Consider the following 19,211-nt stretch of genomic DNA (forward strand, 5'->3'; position numbering starts at 1 on the left):
GGCACATTATTGCACAAACTAGTACAGTAGCTATTATTTCACAAAGCTGGAGCTGACATGATCTCCTAAAATACATTTCAAAGGGTCGAGGAGTTTTGCTTATAGTCTCTGAGAATGACGGATGCGTACGTCACGCTCTGCGGCGTGCATAAGATGGACTCGGACACAGGGGAGTTGGGAACGGGGCTGCCTGAGCCGAGAGAATCACGAAATGGAGAAGGTGGCATGAGGGCCATAGAGTCCTCCATTGCCATTTTAATCTGCACCAACTCCTCCTCATCGTGGATCTGCGCATTGTCATACATGTAGCCGTGAAGAAGCCCGAACTGCTCGTTTTCAACCTCCTCCAAAGGGGAGAAAGGTTCGTCCGTGTACGCGCCCAGTTGCATGGGCAAAATCGGATGTGGGTGCAATATGTGGGGTTGAAATGGCAAAATCACCTCGTCGCCCGGCTCAGGCAGGCTTATGATCTCATCCAGATCGGGCATGTTTGAATTGAACTCGAGCACCTCTTGATCTGCAATACCATGTTGAGGGAGAATACTGTTTTTTCGTGGCACGTATTGCTCAGGAGTGTAAAACGACATATCGGCGCCCGCCTCCTTCATAGGCTTGCTGACAGGCGACTGCCTGAGAGCCATCAGAGGAGGGCTGCCCGAGGGATTGTATCTGATCGGGTCGCCCTCATCCTCCTCAGCTACATTGTACAGAGTCTTGGTGCTTAAATCGGAAAATTCCATGCCTGGGCTATTGTAGGTATTAGTTAGGGGTTTGATGACAGCCGTCTGATTGGATCCGGCTTCCTGCCTCTTCACATGTACAGACAGTCTGTGCCACATGTGTTCCCCTTTCGGAGGATGTCTTGAACCTGGTTCAGACCATGACACAGACTTTCCATTAGAACTATGAACAAAATAAAGACGACTGTTATTTCACAGGAACCGAGAAAGGTGAACACAAGAACAACATTTCTGGTTCGTGTAAAAAATTATGCAAAAATATGCTGAATATTACTATTCAGATATTTAGTGTATGCTTAAAAACAATTGTTTTTACAGCTCAATAGAGTTGGGCGGTAATCTAATATTGCCAAAATCTTAATCACAGTACACTGTAAGTAATTGTGTATCAAAGTAACAGTTTAAAGTGAGGTCCATAAGTCTAAGGCCAACTTGAAAATGTAGAATTTTTCACATAAACTTGGTAATAAACAATTCATTGAGAAAAAATTCAGATCCTGTACTATTTCTAGACTAGACTAATCAAAAGTATTTTGAGTAAATGAGTGTCACTGCTCATGTGACTCTTTGTAACGATGGTCAGATTTACTTCCAAATGAAGCTAAAGATGTTTTTTTATGATCTCAAATCATGCCGGAGAACATGATCATCAGGTTTTGTTCATTTCAGATCCAGTGCTGCTGTCGTTAAAGCAAACAGAAAAACTAAATGGTAAAAGATTCTGAATTTGTGTAAAAATTCAAATAAACTTTTCACTCAAAAATTGTTAGTAATATAATTTAAAAAAATATTTATTTTAAATAACATCCATAATCAGTAATCCCAATTGCATAATATAATATTTAAACATTATAATATAATATATTTAAATATAAAATATTACATTAAAACATAGCTAAATAGAATAATTTTTCTAGTGCTCTCAAATGTTTGGACCACACTTTATTCCACAATATACATCACAAATAATTAGAAATTTTTATCTCATTTTCACATTTTATCTGGAAATGATTTAGACTAACAAATGAATTAGTCTGGCATCACTGCAGAAACATCTTCACATTATTAAAATGAAAGACTAATATTATAAAACAAATAGTTGCAACTCTGACCACAGGCATTGCAAAACAGTGATATACTTATGCAACAAGTCACAACCATAAAACCACTAGGCCCAAATATTTTGGCCTTGTTTGGAAAAAGTCCTTCTCTCTATTTTTGCATTACTCTATGTTTCATGTATAAATACCACAAATATATCTACAGTGCCTGTGGTATAAAAATCTCTTCCAGCTGACAAATTTCTACCATTATCTAATATACACCACCATACCACCCAGCAACTCAATAACTGGTAGTGGGACAATAATAATTCTTGCTCTTTGCCATTACATACATCTAAAGCTACTACAGTCTCTCAGTCTCCCCCAGCCGTGCTGCTCAGACGCCCCTGGGTGTGCAGGTTTTAATTGTAGTTGACCTGCAAATCACAAGATGTCTGAGAGAGCCGTTAATTGAAGAAGCTCCTGAAATTGGCATGATCTTAAGATCTGGAGAGAAGCTGGAATAACAGGACTGGACCCATGGGCTCTAACGCAACAGGACGGAGAGAGACTGCACTAACGCTGCTGAGCTATACTTACTTGGCATTTCCAGACGCGTTCTTCTTGCGTTTGAACATGTTTAGCAGGCTGTTGCTCCTGCAAGCAATTTTTCCATCGCCCACGTGCATGCGCACCACATCGGAGGTGGTGAACGCACTGCGTACGTTCCTCTCAGGCTTGGCGATAATTATGTACATTTTTGGAGTGAACATGCAGCCGAGAGCCACCGTCACGCTGAGGCTCACGGAGAACGACGTGGTGATGATCTTGTAGTTGGAGCCGAAGTAGATCGGCACAAATGCCAACCAGATAATACAGGTGGTGTACATGGTGAAGGCGATGTACTTGGCCTCGTTGAAGTTGGCAGGGACGTTGCGAGTTTTAAACGCATAATAGGTGCAGCTGAGAATGAGCAGGCCGTTGTAGCCCAATGGCGCAACCATGCCCAAATTGCTGGTGTTGCATATTAGGAAAACTTCTCGAATACTCGGGTAGGACTTTATGGGCTCCGGAGGCTCCAAGATGATCAATGTGACCTCTAAAGTCAGTTGCACACTGACCAGGATGGATGTGATCACCACTTGAGCCCAGGCGCTCATGAAGCGTGGTTTGCGCGTGCATATTTTCTTCTTGCTGCCGGCCAGAATGCGAGCGATGCGGTTGGTCTTGGTGACGAGAGCTGAGTAGCACATTGAGGCTGAGAGGCCCACGAGGAGGCGCTGCAGGTAACACGAGACTATGGTGGGACGGGCGATGAGAGTGAAGGGGCAGATGTAACCCAGGAAGATGCCAGCCAGGATGATGTAGCAAAGTTCACGACTGGAGGACTTGACAACTGGCGTGTCTCGGTACAGTATGAAGATGAAGGTGACGAAACTGGTCACTAGGATGCCCAGACATGAAAAGACGACAGCCGCGATGGATTCAGGATGACTCCACTCCAGGTAGCGCAGGGGAAGGGGCTCACAGACTGAAGAGAGAAGACAAAATGATTAGATCTTATGTGAGACTATGAACACAATGCATTAAATTATTAATAGTAGTGTTTGCTAAGGCAAACATCCCTATTATTATTGCTTATACTGTGCTAATAATGGTGTGCAAATAATTTTCTAAGCTTCAGACTTTTTATCTGGTAGACAATAAACCCAAAACTACAGATCAGAATATCAAAGGGACTCTTTTGACGTGGGCCAGTAAGCAACCACATAGCAATGCCCTAGCAACCACTCAGAGCACCCTAGAAATGGCAAAGCAATGCACCAAAACCCACTCAGAACATTCTTAGCAACTGCATAGCAACTCCCTTGAAACAACTCCAAAACATTTGGGGATGTTTTTGTTTGTTAAAGGTGCATTACATAACTTTTTTTGGTTAAAAAATATCCTAAATAAATTACAAAGCAAGTACATAATCAATCAGTGTTCAAAACTATCTCCTTACCTTAGTCTGATTCACAATGGTAAGCTCGTAATAATGTTTTCTAATTTGAGTGGCTCAGGTCGTTCGCTTTGCGTCATTACGTCACGTCTGTATATACACAAAGAAGGAGTCCCGGCTAGTAGGCTCTATTGTGTGTGTGGATGCTGTAGGTGGCGAATCATTTGCAGCCTTTTCTTACAGCAACTTATCATTTTGAGAATTGAGTTTTAAACGGTGCATGATGGTACTGAAACACATGTAAGTGACTGAAATTAGATTATAATTTTAAATGTGCATCTGAATGATCTGATTACAGATATGTGGGATTACACTGTACTTACAAAAGATTTGTATTTCAAAGAGAACGAGTTCTAAGGAACATTAAATTGCTTTTTTGAGGTTAAAAGAACAATTTATTTAGATGACATTCGAATGGTATGACAATTACAGATTACTGTACAGAAATTCAAAAATCATGTAATGTTGATGTTAACATTAACAATTTGAGACCAAAGTATAAAAATAATAATAATTTGCACGGTTTGACCTGATCTGAGCTTACTTTGTGATAGTTAGATTTAATCACCATTGGTAGCGCAATTTATTGTGAAACTTTTTTTTTTAGGTTGGTCAGAACAAAACTGGCAGACATGTTACTTGTTCAGATGAGATTTTCCGGTGAAACGTATTATTTTGGATGTACTTCCAAGACGTAGTATAATTCTGAAGTACAGCGAATATCCTCACTGGTGCGTTGACTGACAGCCCACACATAAACCTAGCTCAAAACATTAGATTCATCCGTGCTGAGGAGCCATGCCGATGCACAACCCACGTAAAGAAAATATTTCCGCAAATAACTGCAATTGCAGGTTTCAAACAGAGATGGCGACAAAGAGGCAAAACTTACACACTGCAGCTTTACGTAACAGTTAGTATCCACTAGAACACTAGTAAGCAACCACCTATCAATACCCTACTAACTACTTTAAACACCCTAGAAACACGCCAAAATCCACTCAGAGCAACTGCATAGCAAAGCCCTGGCAATGACTCAATTTTTAAATGTTTTTTTTTTAAACAAGGCACAGTAAGTAACCTTATTGAACACCCTATCAGCTGCACAGCAACACACTCAGAATACTTAGAGCAACCGCATAGCAGCACACTGGGAACAACCCACAAAACATGGGGTTGTTTTTTTTTTTAACTTGGCCCAGTAAGTAACCACACCTAGCAACACCCTAACCACATAACAATGCACAAAACACTCAAAATACTTTAGAAACTACATCAGCAACATCCTGGCAACAACCCACAAAACTTCAGGAGGAGTTCTGTTGATTTGGACCATTAAGTAACCAACACCCTAGCAGCTATTTAGAAACTCATAGTAATGCTCTGGACACATTTTTTATTACAATTGACATTAAGTAACCACTTTTAACACCCTAGCAACCACATAGCAACGCACCAAAATCCATGCAGAGCACTAAGAAAATCCACATAGCAACACCCTGGCAACAACCCCCAAAACTTGGGACTGTTATCTTTTTTTTATTTATTTTTTTTAACTTTGACCAGTAAGTAACCACCTAGCAACATCCTAGCAACCACATAGCAGTGTACAAAAGCACTCAAAATACTTTAGCAACCACATAGCAACATCCTGGCCTCTGTCCTTAAAAATATTGGGACGAATTCTGGTGATTTGGACCAATAAGTAACCAACACCCTAGCAACAATTTAGAACATTCATATCTACTGCATCGCAATGTCCTGGCAACAACTTTTTAATTTTAAAAAACAATTTTTTACATGGAACAATGAGCAACCACTTTGAACACCCTAGCAACCACATAGCAATGCACCAAAATCCACTCAGAGCACCTAGAGCAACTGCATAGTAACACGTTGGGAACAACCCACAAACTTTTTTTTTTTTACATGGTAAAATGTAACCACTTTAAACACCCTAGAAACCGCATAGCAACACACAAAAATATTCAAAACGCTTTGAAAACCACAAAGCAACATCTTGGCAACCAGTCCCCAAACATCTGGGATGAGTTCTATTGATTTTGACTAGAAAGCAACTACCAAGCAACTCCTTAGCAACTGCTTAAGAATGCACCAAAACCCATGTATAGCAATGCCCTGGCAATGACTTTTTTTTTTTTTTTTTACACACATGGGACAGTAAGTAACCCTTGTGAATTCTGAACACCCTAGCAATCACATAGCAACACACAAAAATACTCAGAACACTTCAGCAACCACAAACAATGTCTTGGCAACCAGCCATAAAAATTCAGAGTGGGTTCTCTTGATTTGGGTCAGTAAGTAACCACCTAGCAAATACTATGAACAACCTGGCAACTGCACAACATGCTAAAACACCTATGAACCCCTTATTAAGCCCTGGAAACCACTCTCAAAATTTGTGCTTTGGTTCTCTTGAATTTGGCCAATCTAGCAAAGCTCTAGTAACCATCTAGCCACAGTCCAGAAATATTCAAAACACACCTGCATAGATTTTTCCCATTTTACTGTGGACTCATATGTCTATATTCATAGGATGTGAGACATTACGAATTTATGCTTCCACCAATAAGCAAACACTCTAAGAGTTCAACAGGGGGTTGAGATCAAAGCATGCATTGTTGAATATGAATTATAAATGGCAAAAGCATACACTTCGCATTGCTGCGTGTCTTTGTAGGACTGGCCATCTGAGTGTGACCAGCTCGTTTATGCACCAAGTGCTAAAGTAGGTTTCCAGCTCACCTAAAAATAAACAGCCCTGCCACTAAGGGACCGGCCGTAAGAAAGAGACTTGAGAGACTGCAGCAGGAGAGAGGAAATGAATGCTTCCTCATTACCAACACCAGTTTTCATGAGAGCCAGACACTTTTACCAATGATAAAACTCAAGGAGAGCTTAAAGACAACAATTTGCATCTAGAAATACATGAATCACGAAAAAAATCTGTATTTGTCCCATGCACATGGGTTATTCTTGAGCTACGGTGAATCTGTGCATTACGCCAGTAGCATAGAATGGAGCTATACTATAGTGAACTGATGAAAAATACATTGCTAGGACACTCTAGGCTGCTGCATTGACATTGACCATCATAGTGTATGAAAATAGGCCAGAGAAGTAGGTAGTGAAGTAGGGCTGTCACAGGCGATAAGTTGTACAGCGCAAGCAATCTGTAAAAATGATAAATGGCCTTCAGGTGTCATGGGAAACCTTTTGAAAATAGGACAGTGAAGGTCTTTTAAAAAGCCAAATCAGTAATCTAAGGCTTGGAGAATGGGGTTCTGCATGGATGTTTGATGACGCATCTATGATGCTTTGATTCAGACACATACTTGTTCCTTTGAATTCAAAACTCAGTTTTCAAATTTTACTAAATTTAAATTGAAACCAATTAAAGTGAATCAAACTTTGGGCAACAGTACCATGTAGGAAAATCATTAACAACATCTGAACATTTTCTGAAGAAAAAAGTTTGTGCAAAAGTCACCACCGTAATTTTATCGTCATATAAAAATAGCAAGTCTGATTGCTTAGAAAAATAATATCACACCTCTCCTCGACAAGCCACACAATTTGAGGTGTCATTCTTGTCTGGCACAAATGGTGACACTGGATTGTTTAAGGTTGTAGACCAAGGTTAATTATGGCACATACTTTCCCTTTAGTTTGTCCATTGTTTCCTCTAGACAACTATGAAATCAAAGAGATTTTGCTTCATTTTTCAGCTGACTCTAGTAATATCATGTCTCCTCTAGAGCTTCAGAAGAGATCTCAAACTCAACAAGAAACCAAAATATCAAAGCCAACCAAAATGCAAGATTTCAGTACGATATCAAACATTTCACTTCAAATAATTTACATTTTCTGAGCAATACTATGCACATTCATTTTTTAGGTCTATACTTTGACTTTATATCAAGTATAGTCTCATTTGTATTTGTTGTTATTTTTCCTGAGGAATTTTAGGAGAAACATCTGCAACAGTTGATATTTGAAATTAAAACCGACTACACTTTTTCATAGTTATTTTTTTAATTGAATATTTCAGCTAATATGACAACGCTTTCAGCTACTAAAAAGAGTGTAGTACTTTCAGCTACAACAATTCAAATTTACCGTTTTGTCAGTTTTAAAGTCTGGGTCTGAAGTTTAACAAAATGACTACTGCAGATGTTGACTACTGCAAATGAAGTACCTTGCAGCTCTTTGTCCGGCCACCATCCCAGCTCACAGGCTTTGCAGGTGAACTCATCCTGCACATATTCATTGTCTTTACAGGCCGTACAGATCCAACAACAGCTCACCTCCCCTTTCCTGATCACCTGTGAGGACACAGGAACACATTTTCTTTTATTTGTATCTTAAGAAGAAATGGATGCAATGGAAATAAAGGCAACTCTTTTATATGAGAGTTTTTGCTAATAAATATACAAACTCACCTTGATCTCTCCTTTGGAGCAGGGCTCACTGCAAACAGATCGGACCATCTCACTACGGTTCATCTGGATCATATAATCATCGATACTTAAAACGCCTTTATGCCACGAGCCGACGTTTATATAGTCATAGACTCCAGGCTCTACATATTGCAGGTTCATAATGTCATACCTTCAAAAAAGAGAGAGATAGTAACTCATCTACACTCAGATAACAGTTTTCTGATATCTGTTATCTAGGGCAAGCATAACTATTATTATTGCTTCTAGTTAGGGTCAGCAATTTAAACAAACCCCTAAACCTAAGTATTAAACTTCAGCATGTAAGTCTTCCTGTGTTGATTCAAATTTTCTTTGGAATAAATGTACTTTACTAATGAAAAATGATGAATATTGTTACCAAAACACAGATTTATGGGGAAAAAAATCCAGAAATGCCTGTGAGTGAGTGTTTGCCGAAGCCAGGCCATTGGACTTATTGGATGCATGCTCCACGGTGGTTTAAAAATTAATTAATGGCTATTTTTGTGTTATTCAATTAGTGCATAAAACGTAGCTTTATGTAGGGCAGTAAGTAAGACTGACCTGCCAGGCGAGTCCCCGTTTTCATCAAACCACACATCTTCTCCAGACACACCAGTAAACGAGGTCTTGAGGAGAAAGTCCAGCAGTTTGCTGCCATCAATGGGGTCCATGGCGTCACACAGTCCCACGTGACCCGGACACAAGTGCTCATGCATATCATGAAGACCGTGAGCCATGGCATAGATGGCATTAATGACGAAGCCCATCTTACTGTCCTGGACATAGTTGTCCTCCAGGCTTTCATACCCTGTGAGAATCAGCAAACCAAAAAGCAATTATTAGAACATCAATGCAATGCACTCAATGAGTGTTTTAGTCAACATGAAACAACATTTGCAACCCATTTTACATCCTTATAGATCTAATCAGCTATTTGACTACTGGTTGACATTATCCCCAACCAAGTGATGTTAGTCTTTTCATGTAAGCAATGAAGACATCATTGACAGTAAATAAAGAAAAGTGCATTAAGAAAGTAAACAGGGTCAATATCGATTTCATGCTGACTGCAGCAAATCATTCAGCAATACCAGCAAATTCTGAAAAATTCCACATTTTGCAGCTAAAAGGCTTTTACTGAAATGAAAATCACAATGAAAATACCCACTGTAACAAGTTCAGCCATGATATTTCCAATCCCCATTTTATAGTCATTTTTGAGCACTTTAAAGGGAACGATAGGGTGTCCAAAGACATCATTATTCCTAAGCCACAGGTGACATGACAGTAAGTTCTATTTTTTATTTTTATTTTTTTGCATTGGACAGTGAATCAGAAGACAGCAGCATTAAAAGAGAAGATCAAACAAAATGCAGTTGCCATGGCGAAGCAAACCATTTATGTAACCCAACTCAGCATTTCATTAGTAATGGACATGATGGTGACATTATTATTAATTGAGCAAGGAAATTAATTATTCATCCGTGTTCTCATTCTTGCCCGTCTCCCTCATGAATCAAAGTAAATGTGGCTGACAATTGAAGAAAAAAAAAAAGATCGCTGTATTAATTCAAAGGAATGGGCAATGTCAAAGGACACCCTATCGGCTCATTATCTGGTGATCTGTAACAAGCCAGCAGGAAGCAATATCAGGCACCATAGCTGATAAATACAGGTGCATCTCAATAAATTAGAATGTCGTGGAAAAGTTCATTTATTTCAGTAATTCAACTCAAATTGTGAAACTCGTGTATTAAATAAATTCAATGCACACAGACTGAAGTAGTTTAAGTCTTTGGTTCTTTTAATTGTGATGATTTTGGCTCACATTTAACAAAAACCCACCAATTCACTATCTCAACAAATTAGAATATGGTGACATGCCAATCAGCTAATCAACTCAAAACACCTGCAAAGGTTTCCTGAGCCTTCAAAATGGTCTCTCAGTTTGGTTCACTAGGCTACACAATCAGGGGGAAGACTGCTGATCTGACAGTTGTCCAGAAAACAATCATTGACACCCTTCACAAGGAGGGTAAGCCACAAACATTCATTGCCAAAAAACACATATTCAAAGAAAATGCTCATCGTAACATGGCTTTCACCTTATATCTGTAAATTAAAGTGCATTGCAGCAAGCAACGGGCAAAAGCTCAAATCTAGGCATGCTTCGCTGGCCGATCCCAAAATAAAACAGTGACACTTTGAGAAAAACTAAAACATTAAATACATCTTATTAATAATGGAGGCAGATTGTGAGGATAACCCCCCTGGCTTTCTATTAGATCATTTTATTTGGTATGTCAAAGTTTTGTTTACATGCAAAGTTAAATAATTAGGACTGGAGGCTTCAGTAAGGATATGATACTGTGCTATGATATCTCAACCCAAATATCATCTCATCAAAAATTAATCAAAATCATCCCAATAATCAGATGAATTTTTTTAAGAACAAAAAATAGAGGAACAATGTGCTGTCTAGCTTAATCAATTTATTTTAGGTTTTAAAATATTTGATTTTTAATGAGTAAAGAAATAAAAGGTCACCATATAATTTACTATGACCTTGTTTACCCTATTTACACTACGGCGCCAGATGATAATGTGTCTGGTCACTATTATCTTTGTTAAAAATAGTGAACACCAAAACATTTTTTTTTACATAGTCACAGTATGACATCGATACAATCTTTTTTTTCTCCAGTTGTGTGTTTAGCAGATGCATGTAAAGTGGAGCCAAATCTATAGAAATAAGAAGCGTGACCTCTTAATTTCTTCTCTCTCAAAGCTCTGATTCATATTAGCATAAGCAACTAAAAATGTTTGGAGCTTAAAAGAGTTCCCCACCGGAACATGCAGCCAAGCCAACTGGCATGATAAATCTAGCTGTTATTGGGATATAAAGTTCAAACCGAAGTGCCCTTATAAATGCTCATTTCTTTATGGGGGAAAAAACATCCCAATAACTTCATATATTAGAGGTCAACCGATATTCGGTGCTGCTTTATGACCTTATTGACAATAGTAAACTCTCTCATCTAATAACATTTACTAGTGATCTGAAAATATAGACACATTTTTTTTAAAACACAGAATCACAGAACATAATTTATTTTTAAATCATATGGTTGTATTATATCAGTCGACCTCTATCTATATTGCTGAAGTGAAGGGTCTCCACGTTAGCTCTTCAGAAAAATATTCACTTACCATCTTGGAGTTCTAGACAAAGAAATAATAACAAAACAGCAGACTATGACTATTTCTCTGTTTGATTATTTGTAACAGTTTTCATTTTGCCTTTATTTTCACGTTTCAAAGAGTTGAAACGAACATTTTGCAATATAGTCATTTGACTTATGACTAAAACTAATAAAAACACAAGTAAAAAAGATATAGCAAAGCAATGCTGTAAAAAATATAGACAAACAACATGAAAATACCATAAAAGTAGATCAGATAATAAAGTGAGTGGCATGCTTCCCTGTAATTATTACACTTTAAGATGAGTCTAGTTCTGTAAAATTGTGAAACAAAATGTGGCATTGCAAATGTAGAAAATAAAGTCTGGTGTCATTTGACAACCAGCTTACTGAGTGTTGTCTCAAAACAGTGCTTCAGCTGATGTTAAATATCAACCCAGCCAGATAGAAATGTGCCATAAAAAGAGTCAATTTACCTAGATCACCTTTTCAGTCAGCAGAGAAGGTTTCAAAGATACAAAAAGAGCAAAAACACAACAACACAGAAAAGGTATGTGTTTTATTTTCATCTCTTTTGGGAAATAACAGCTATAGCATGCAAAATGGGTCATTCCTGTTCTGCCGTACCTTTCAAACTCTGTAATTTGATCAAACAGATTTTTTTTTTTTGCATGACAACTATCGCCACAAAACATCAAAGAATCCTTCAAATCCATTGCTCACACTCACAAATGTTTGTACCAGTGCAAAATACCAGTCCGTAATCCATAATAACACTTCCTCCAGTGAAAAAGTCCATTTCCTGTTCTCCTCTCACATCAAAATCCACCCACATGTTTGTTTTTAACTGTTTTTACTTGTAAACGGTTCTTGATTTGTCCATATTTCTATCCTGATTCAGACAAGACAACATTTTCTTTAGAGGACATGTTTTTTTAGCTGTAAGCAACGGTTTGAAGTTAAAAACATCTTAATGATGGATTTGATTCTTACAAACAGCTTTTGGCTTCATAAAACATTAACTGATGGACTGGAGTGGTGTGGATTATTGTGATGTTTTTATCAGCTGTTTGGACTCTCATTCTGACGGCACCCATTCACTGCAGAGCATCCATTGGTGAGCAAGTGATGCAATGCTACATTTTGCAAAATCAATGAAGAAATAAACTCATTTACATCTTGGATGGCCTGAGGATAAATTTTCAGCAAAATTTTAATTTTTGGATGAACTGTTCCTTTAATACATTGTAAATGTCTTTTTTTTTTTCATTTTAGAAGTTAGTGTATAACAAAGTAGTGAATTCTTTAAAATTCATGTCTATGTTGTGATTTTGGAATGAAAGAAAACTCGTATGGATTAGTTAATAATTTATCTAACATATTAGGTCATCTATGATGGGGACACGAAAATGTACTGCATACTAGGAATGACCCATATCCAGCCTCTCTCTCTTTCTGTCCTCGTACCTGAGCAGTTCTTCTTATAATTTGTGTTTTCTTGTGGATATCCCGGGAGGCGGCACTGGAAACGATGCTGCCAGAATTCAGCAAACCAGGGGTTTCTATTGTTGGTGTTGAGCCGTAACTTCAGGTAATAGTCATCGAAGGACGTGACCTCCTCCGACTGTAGCTTCATAGTGATGCCGCCCACAGCTTCCTGCTCGTAGCCCTCCACGACCTCATCCCTGTCCGCCCAGCCATCACTGAAGGAAACGTGTCTAATTAGTTACCTAATTACCTCCAGCTTCCTTTTCAATCTCTCACCTGCAATGCCTGAATAACACTGATGCTTGAGTGCATTGACCTACTTTAGCACAGGCTAAAGAACAGACAAAACATACTTTGTGTTAGACATTCGTCGTTACTGCACAAGTGATGTGATGATGGCTGCCAACAGATTGATATAACCTTCTCTGATGCTTTTAGCTACAACATTCAAGGTAAAATATTGCACAACTGGCTTACTTTGCAATGCATGAACTGCTTTTTCAGGCATATCAAAAGAGCATGAACATTTATTTGAGCTATATAATAGCAGGATGTAATCCCAGGCTGTTTTTTTAGTCCCAGTCCTCTTCTTGAACGTGTGTTGTTTAAGATCATAATGAAGGTGTCTTTCTGTGGTCATGGTATCATCAGCACCATCTGCCTCTCAGCATCTTCTCGGCAGCACGCCAAAAACTGACTATTATTAGTTGACACTTCATATTTCACCGATGACAATTTACCACGAGCAGCTGACAAGCATTGTGTGTTCTCAAAGTGATTACAGCATACCAAAGAAATGCCACAATCAAGTTCTTCCACTTCAGGCACTTTTATGTCCTGGAAGTTGATTTTAATTAAAACCAAAAGATTTTAGATTTTACTTTTTAATTCAAAGGCCATTTCCGACATTTCAATTACAGTTACAACCTTTCAAGTACATTTTTTCAAACTCTACTCTTATAGACAGGTCTAATCTAACAGCTAGTATCAAATGAAGTTAGTAACTCAGTACAGTTTTATACATCATTTGAAACAGCCACGGCAGCGTCGAAGATGCAATACACACTGATTTGCATTACTTTACGTTTAAATTATCCACAGTAGCCTAAAATGATTTTTAGTCACAGTGAGGAACACTTTAGAAGCGCTGCTTCATGACGCTTCAGAACCTTTGCGAATCATTTGTTTTGAACCACTGGTTCAGAGCGTGTAGCTATCAAACTGACAAATGGTATTTGATGATTTGTTGATTGCATTTAATGCAACTGCAATGCAACTGAAACGTTCCCAGGACCAGAAAGGTAGTAAGGACATTGTTAAAATAGTCCATGTGACATCAGTGGTTCAACCATAATGTTATGAAGCTACGAGAATTCTTTTTGTTTTCTTTGCGCACAAAAAGTATTCTCGTAGCTTCATAACATACGGTTGATCCACTGATGTCACATGGACTATTGTAACAATGTTCCTACTACCTTTCTGGGCCTGGGAACGTTTTAGTTGGATTGCTGTCTATGCAGGGTCAGAAAGCTCTCGGATTTTATCAAAAATATCTTAATTTGTGTTCCGAAGATGAACGAAGGTCTTACGGGTTTGGAACGACATGAGGGTGAGTAATTAATGACAGAATTTTCATTTTGGGGTGAACTATCCCTTTAACTCAGCCTGGTGTGACTAGTATGTCATTCATTAAGTTACTAAAGTATATGGCTTTGAATTAGCCTCCTTTAAAACAGTCTCCTTGACCCAGAATAAAGCAGCCTTGGCCAATTGATGTTCCTCTTTTCAGTCCATAGAGACTGCTTTGGTGTCAAGACAGAGGTATAAAATACTTTACACCAACAACAGAGTGTTCTGCTGATTAAAACAACTAAAGGGACAGTCATCCATCATTTTAATCTCATTAATAGAAACATGCAGCATCAGGAAATCATGATCATTTCTAAGCAGAATCCCTCTGACAGATCTGGTGCTTTATGAGACTATCAAGGATTATGCTTTAATGCCTCTAAATGTCCCCAGTGTCCCTGAAGTGTCACATTTCATTAAATTAAAAACGAAACTTATATTCACCTGCCGATGAGGAGGAATTCTCCAGCTACACCAAGGCGTCTCATGGCCATGAGAAGACTACGAACAGTCATCCCCTCACAGAAACACACCACCACTCGAGCTTTGGGCAGACGCTCTCGCAGTTTCCTCAGGAGTCGGTCAAAGTGTTTCTCCCCAGCGTTGCTGTAGATCTTGTCAGAATGGGCGATACACAGACCTTCCTGAGATGCCAATTCCTTAAAGGCCTCCATCCCACTCTCTCCATAGTTCCCTGAGGAACGACATCCAACACAATAGCATTTGCATCAGAGAGTCTCTCATTGCCTCAGTCCAGCTCACCTGAGACTGCAGTCTTCAAAGTTCCTCTGCTGAGAAGACTGCAGATTGCCTTTAGTCTGATTTACTGCTGAGATTATGGCCCATAATTGGGCTAAATAAGCAGAGTTGCCTATTCAGAATTTAAGAACTGGCTCCTTTCAATTCATGAGTGTAACATCCACATATGGAATAGGATTTGAATGTATTTCTGAATGTATTTTTATACATACTGTATATATATATATATATATATATATATATATATTTATTTTATTTATTTATTTTTTCTTCAGAAATTCTGTGTTGTCCATTTTAAAATTTTATGGATTTCTGATTTAATACAAATTTATTATCAAAAAACAGTGGTAATCAAATAAAACCATGAAACATTAACAATTTATTTTAATATTTTAAAATGTAATCAAATGAAAATTTGACAATTTCTTATATTTCTGGCAAAATACTACCCAACAAATGTTTACTGTTAAAATTAAAACAAGAATTTATTTTTTTTGAACGAATGAACAAACTAAGGACTGAAGAAAATAATGAACAAATGAATGAATGAATCGAAAACTACAGATGATAACACATATTTGTTTCATTGAATGATTTGAGTGAGTGCCGCTTTCAAATGCTGTTAAGAAGATTACAGTGTTACTTTTTAATCACAGATTGGGTAGTATTTAGAATAATGTGCCATGATAGGAGACCAACATCAATCCCAATAAAAAAGAAAAATCACAAATAATACCTGGAGCTGTTTAGACACCAGTGAGACTAAATGGGGTGCATATGGAGATTTTTGCTTAATTCTCCTGAGAAAGATCCCAGTATGATCTCACATGTGTCTTCTCAAGAAATCTTAACATCTGAGCTGCTATGCACGTTCATTTTATAGCTCTATGTCGAAAACTATGGAGAAACAACTGAGATAACGTTGATTCTTGAGCACTCTTTTACATCTCCAAAGCTATAAAAGAGCTATAACTCACCCTCAGTGTGAACTGCTGACACATATGTCCAGTTGTAGCGTTTAACAATGTCCAGGAGAGCTCTGGCCTGAAGAGTGTCAGAGGGCACGACCCTAAGGAAGTACTTATAGAGGGTTTTATCACTAAGATCTATGCTTGTAGCGGAGTACGCGATCTGAGGGATGTTGAACAGCTGCAGCAGGTTCTGAACTTGAATGGCCACTGAACTGGATCCAGGTCCAATCACACCAGCGATGGGCTTTTTGGTGGCTGGCGGCTGAGCGGAAGGATTTCCCTCAACGCACCACTTCTGCCCGTCCTTGTCATCACGGATGGAGATAAGCGAGTCTCTTATGAACTCAATACTCTGTTCCAAAGCCACTGATGAGTGCCAGCAGGAGTCCCTGATCTCACAACCCAGAGTGATGTTGGGAAGAAGGTTTGGATCAGCGTTTATTCTATCTAGTGTATAAAACATCGCTTCCACCCTTTGGATCCCGTACTGTTCCCTGACCTCACCGCACTTTCTTTCTGCGACCTTCTCTGCCGCTGGTTGGTGATGGACAGAAAACAGAGCGCCGATGATGATATCACCATCCATCCTTGCCACAGAGCGGGATGCTGCTCTGGGTACCACTGACCTCTGATGAACATCAGCTGCTGAGATGGGACAGGTACAAAACAATAAGACTGAGAGACACAAAATGATGAAATTCATTCTCAACATCATCATGGTGTCAGATGTCTTCAGTTAAAATCAGCTCCATCTCGCTGGTAAGAGACAGATATTTGTTGCATTCCAGTCCAGCCATGATCATCCAAACAGCTTCCCTGCAGAATGAAGATGAGAATGAATCACTTCAGATCACATTCTAGCAGCAGCTACAGATGTGATAAACTACCATGGTTTGAGTCAGATAGTCAAGTGCAATGACATATTCAATCATAATAATTATTCATAATTACATCCTGATGATTCGTAGATCATCCTAGATATCTGCTGTAAACATTTTTGAATCAACAAGACATTGAAACAACGGACAGAAAAGTAAGTTTCCTAAACATGCAGCATGTGTCCTGTTGATGAGCCGTTCTGTGCCATAAGTTAACTAAAATATAATAGCTGCTACAACAGCCAACATGCAATCATTCCTAACAGGACACTAGTTTAGTGATCTGGCTGATGTATTATATCTGTGTCATGCATTCAGTGCTCATTTAATCAGCTCATTCTCACCTGAAATCACAGCGTGTGTCGTCACATCTCTCTCCTGAGCTGCTGGAGCACAAACTGAGCCTCCTGTTTTCATCCTCCAACATGAACGCAGGAACCTCCTCCGCCTTTATCATCACTGCATGTGAAAGCGGCTTACACACCACACACAGACAAGACACACAAATACTGAGGAATATGAGACAAACATTAGGCTATCTATTACATTTCGTGTATGTGTGTCTTGTTAAAAATGAACAACTAATCTAAAATGCACTTTTTAGTTATTGTTGTTTCCTAAATAGTACTTACTGCAAGATTATCCACATTCCACTTCAATTAATTTATGAAAACATCTCGAAAAAGAAATCAGGTTTATGCATACAGATACACATCATAGATGTTATACAATTAATATTAAATTTTGCAACGAGAAAACATTAATATCACATATCACATTGTACAGAAACACAGCCTATATACATTTATATATAGAGACTTTATAAAATACTTTAAAAGATATTTGTTCAGATGAGTTCTCTGTGCTCATATATTCATGATATCTAAATAGATTAACATAGATATTGAACTGAATTGTTACCAATAATTAAAATATCAAGTAATGTATAAACCTAATGGTGTGAAAAAATTGAATTGTGTCGAATATTAAGAGTCCATTTCGATAAGCAGGTATCAGAGCCCTCTGGTGGTGAGATTAACGCGCTGCACTGGATTCACAATTTGACCTTGAAATAGCACTGATGTCCTACAATTTCAGTTGGCATTAATTTGTAAAACAGCAACATTGCTAGGTATTAAATTTGCAGATGCTTAAAATAAATACCTGACATGTTATTTTTGTATCTAACAGATTTTGAAATATGAGTGATGAACATGAAAACATTTTATTGATCATTCATTTAAAAAAGAACAATGTTAATAATAACATTTGAGTAAACCGCTCTGGATATTTGGGATAAACAAGATAAAATCCATAATTTGAGAATAAAATATCAGCCTATAATTATGTTGAGCTCAAGACACAAGCTGATCATTGAATGTATTCAAGCTCTACAATTATACGAGATTCTCAAACTCTCCTAAGCACTGAGTCCCACAAAGACTAAATCTGACATGAGTTTGATCCACATGTTCAACTCTAATGAACAATCAGACTGTGATTGTGAGAACGAGTGATCAGGAAGAGATGTCAACCTTCCACACAGAGTGTAAGATGAGCTCCACTGCCTTTAACATTCGTAATGAAGGCTTGTTTAGAAGACGAGCTCTGACTGAAACCTCAGTTACCATAGTAACAGAGCAAGCAGTTGCTGAGAACTGTTTCCTGTGAGCAAGAAACTACATCTTCCTCCAGGTGGCGCTCAGAGATTCAAAAAGACAAAACTCCTGTTGAGCCGCATTCAAATGTCTTTATAAAAACACAAAATGTTTCCATATTTGAACTATTAGATCTATTACAGCTGTTAGTTCATTAGAAAGGAAATGTCAGTGTGTTCTCAACCGGGTGTCTCAGTTGTTTCCTACAGGAAGTTTGTTATATCTCACACAGAGACACTGAGGAGCCCCAGTCAAACCCAAATCCAGCATAGAGGGGTTCAATGAATGTGCTATTGAATGTGTGTGTGTGTGTGTGTGTGTGTGTGTGTGTGTGTGTGTGTGTGTGACAGAGA

At 38.3% G+C, this 19,211-nt stretch overlaps 1 protein-coding gene across 3 annotated transcripts; it reads right to left on the reverse strand.

Annotated features, from left to right (window-relative positions):
- Positions 1-34: 34 nt before the first annotated feature.
- On the reverse strand, positions 35-17,637 carry grm1b (glutamate receptor, metabotropic 1b). 3 transcript variants are annotated; one of them, XM_016491793.1, is made up of 10 exons: positions 17,545-17,637; positions 16,329-17,138; positions 15,037-15,286; positions 12,943-13,178; positions 11,952-11,960; positions 8,834-9,080; positions 8,252-8,420; positions 8,008-8,134; positions 2,384-3,314; positions 35-903 (listed from the first exon to the last, which is right to left on the reverse strand). In XM_016491793.1, the coding sequence occupies exons 2-10, from the start codon at positions 17,038-17,040 to the stop codon at positions 78-80; spliced, it is 3,507 nt and encodes a 1,168-aa protein (XP_016347279.1). In that variant the 5' UTR covers positions 17,041-17,138; positions 17,545-17,637; the 3' UTR covers positions 35-77. The 3 variants fall into 3 exon arrangements, with proteins under 3 accessions (XP_016347279.1, XP_016347287.1, XP_016347295.1); XM_016491809.1 differs by having other exon boundaries at positions 701-868; positions 17,545-17,636; XM_016491801.1 differs by lacking the exons at positions 11,952-11,960; positions 12,943-13,178; positions 15,037-15,286 and having other exon boundaries at positions 17,545-17,636.
- Positions 17,638-19,211: the final 1,574 nt, after the last annotated feature.

Source organism: Sinocyclocheilus anshuiensis, unplaced genomic scaffold (genome assembly GCF_001515605.1).
Source record: "Sinocyclocheilus anshuiensis isolate Anshui unplaced genomic scaffold, SAMN03320099.WGS_v1.1 scaffold261, whole genome shotgun sequence".
Classification (NCBI taxonomy): Eukaryota; Metazoa; Chordata; class Actinopteri; order Cypriniformes; family Cyprinidae; genus Sinocyclocheilus; species Sinocyclocheilus anshuiensis.

Bases quoted from the DNA above. Each gene is read 5' to 3' on its own strand.
- grm1b (XM_016491793.1), bottom strand. From the start codon at position 17,040: ATGATGATGTTGAGAATGAATTTCATCATTTTGTGTCTCTCAGTCTTA. The intron at 8,135-8,251 runs GTGAGTTTGTAT...GTGTCCTCACAG, and splicing joins GCTCCAAAGGAGAGATCAAG to GTGATCAGGAAAGGGGAGGT. The intron at 3,315-8,007 runs GTACTTCATTTG...TTCTCTCTTCAG, and splicing joins GCCGGACAAAGAGCTGCAAG to TCTGTGAGCCCCTTCCCCTG.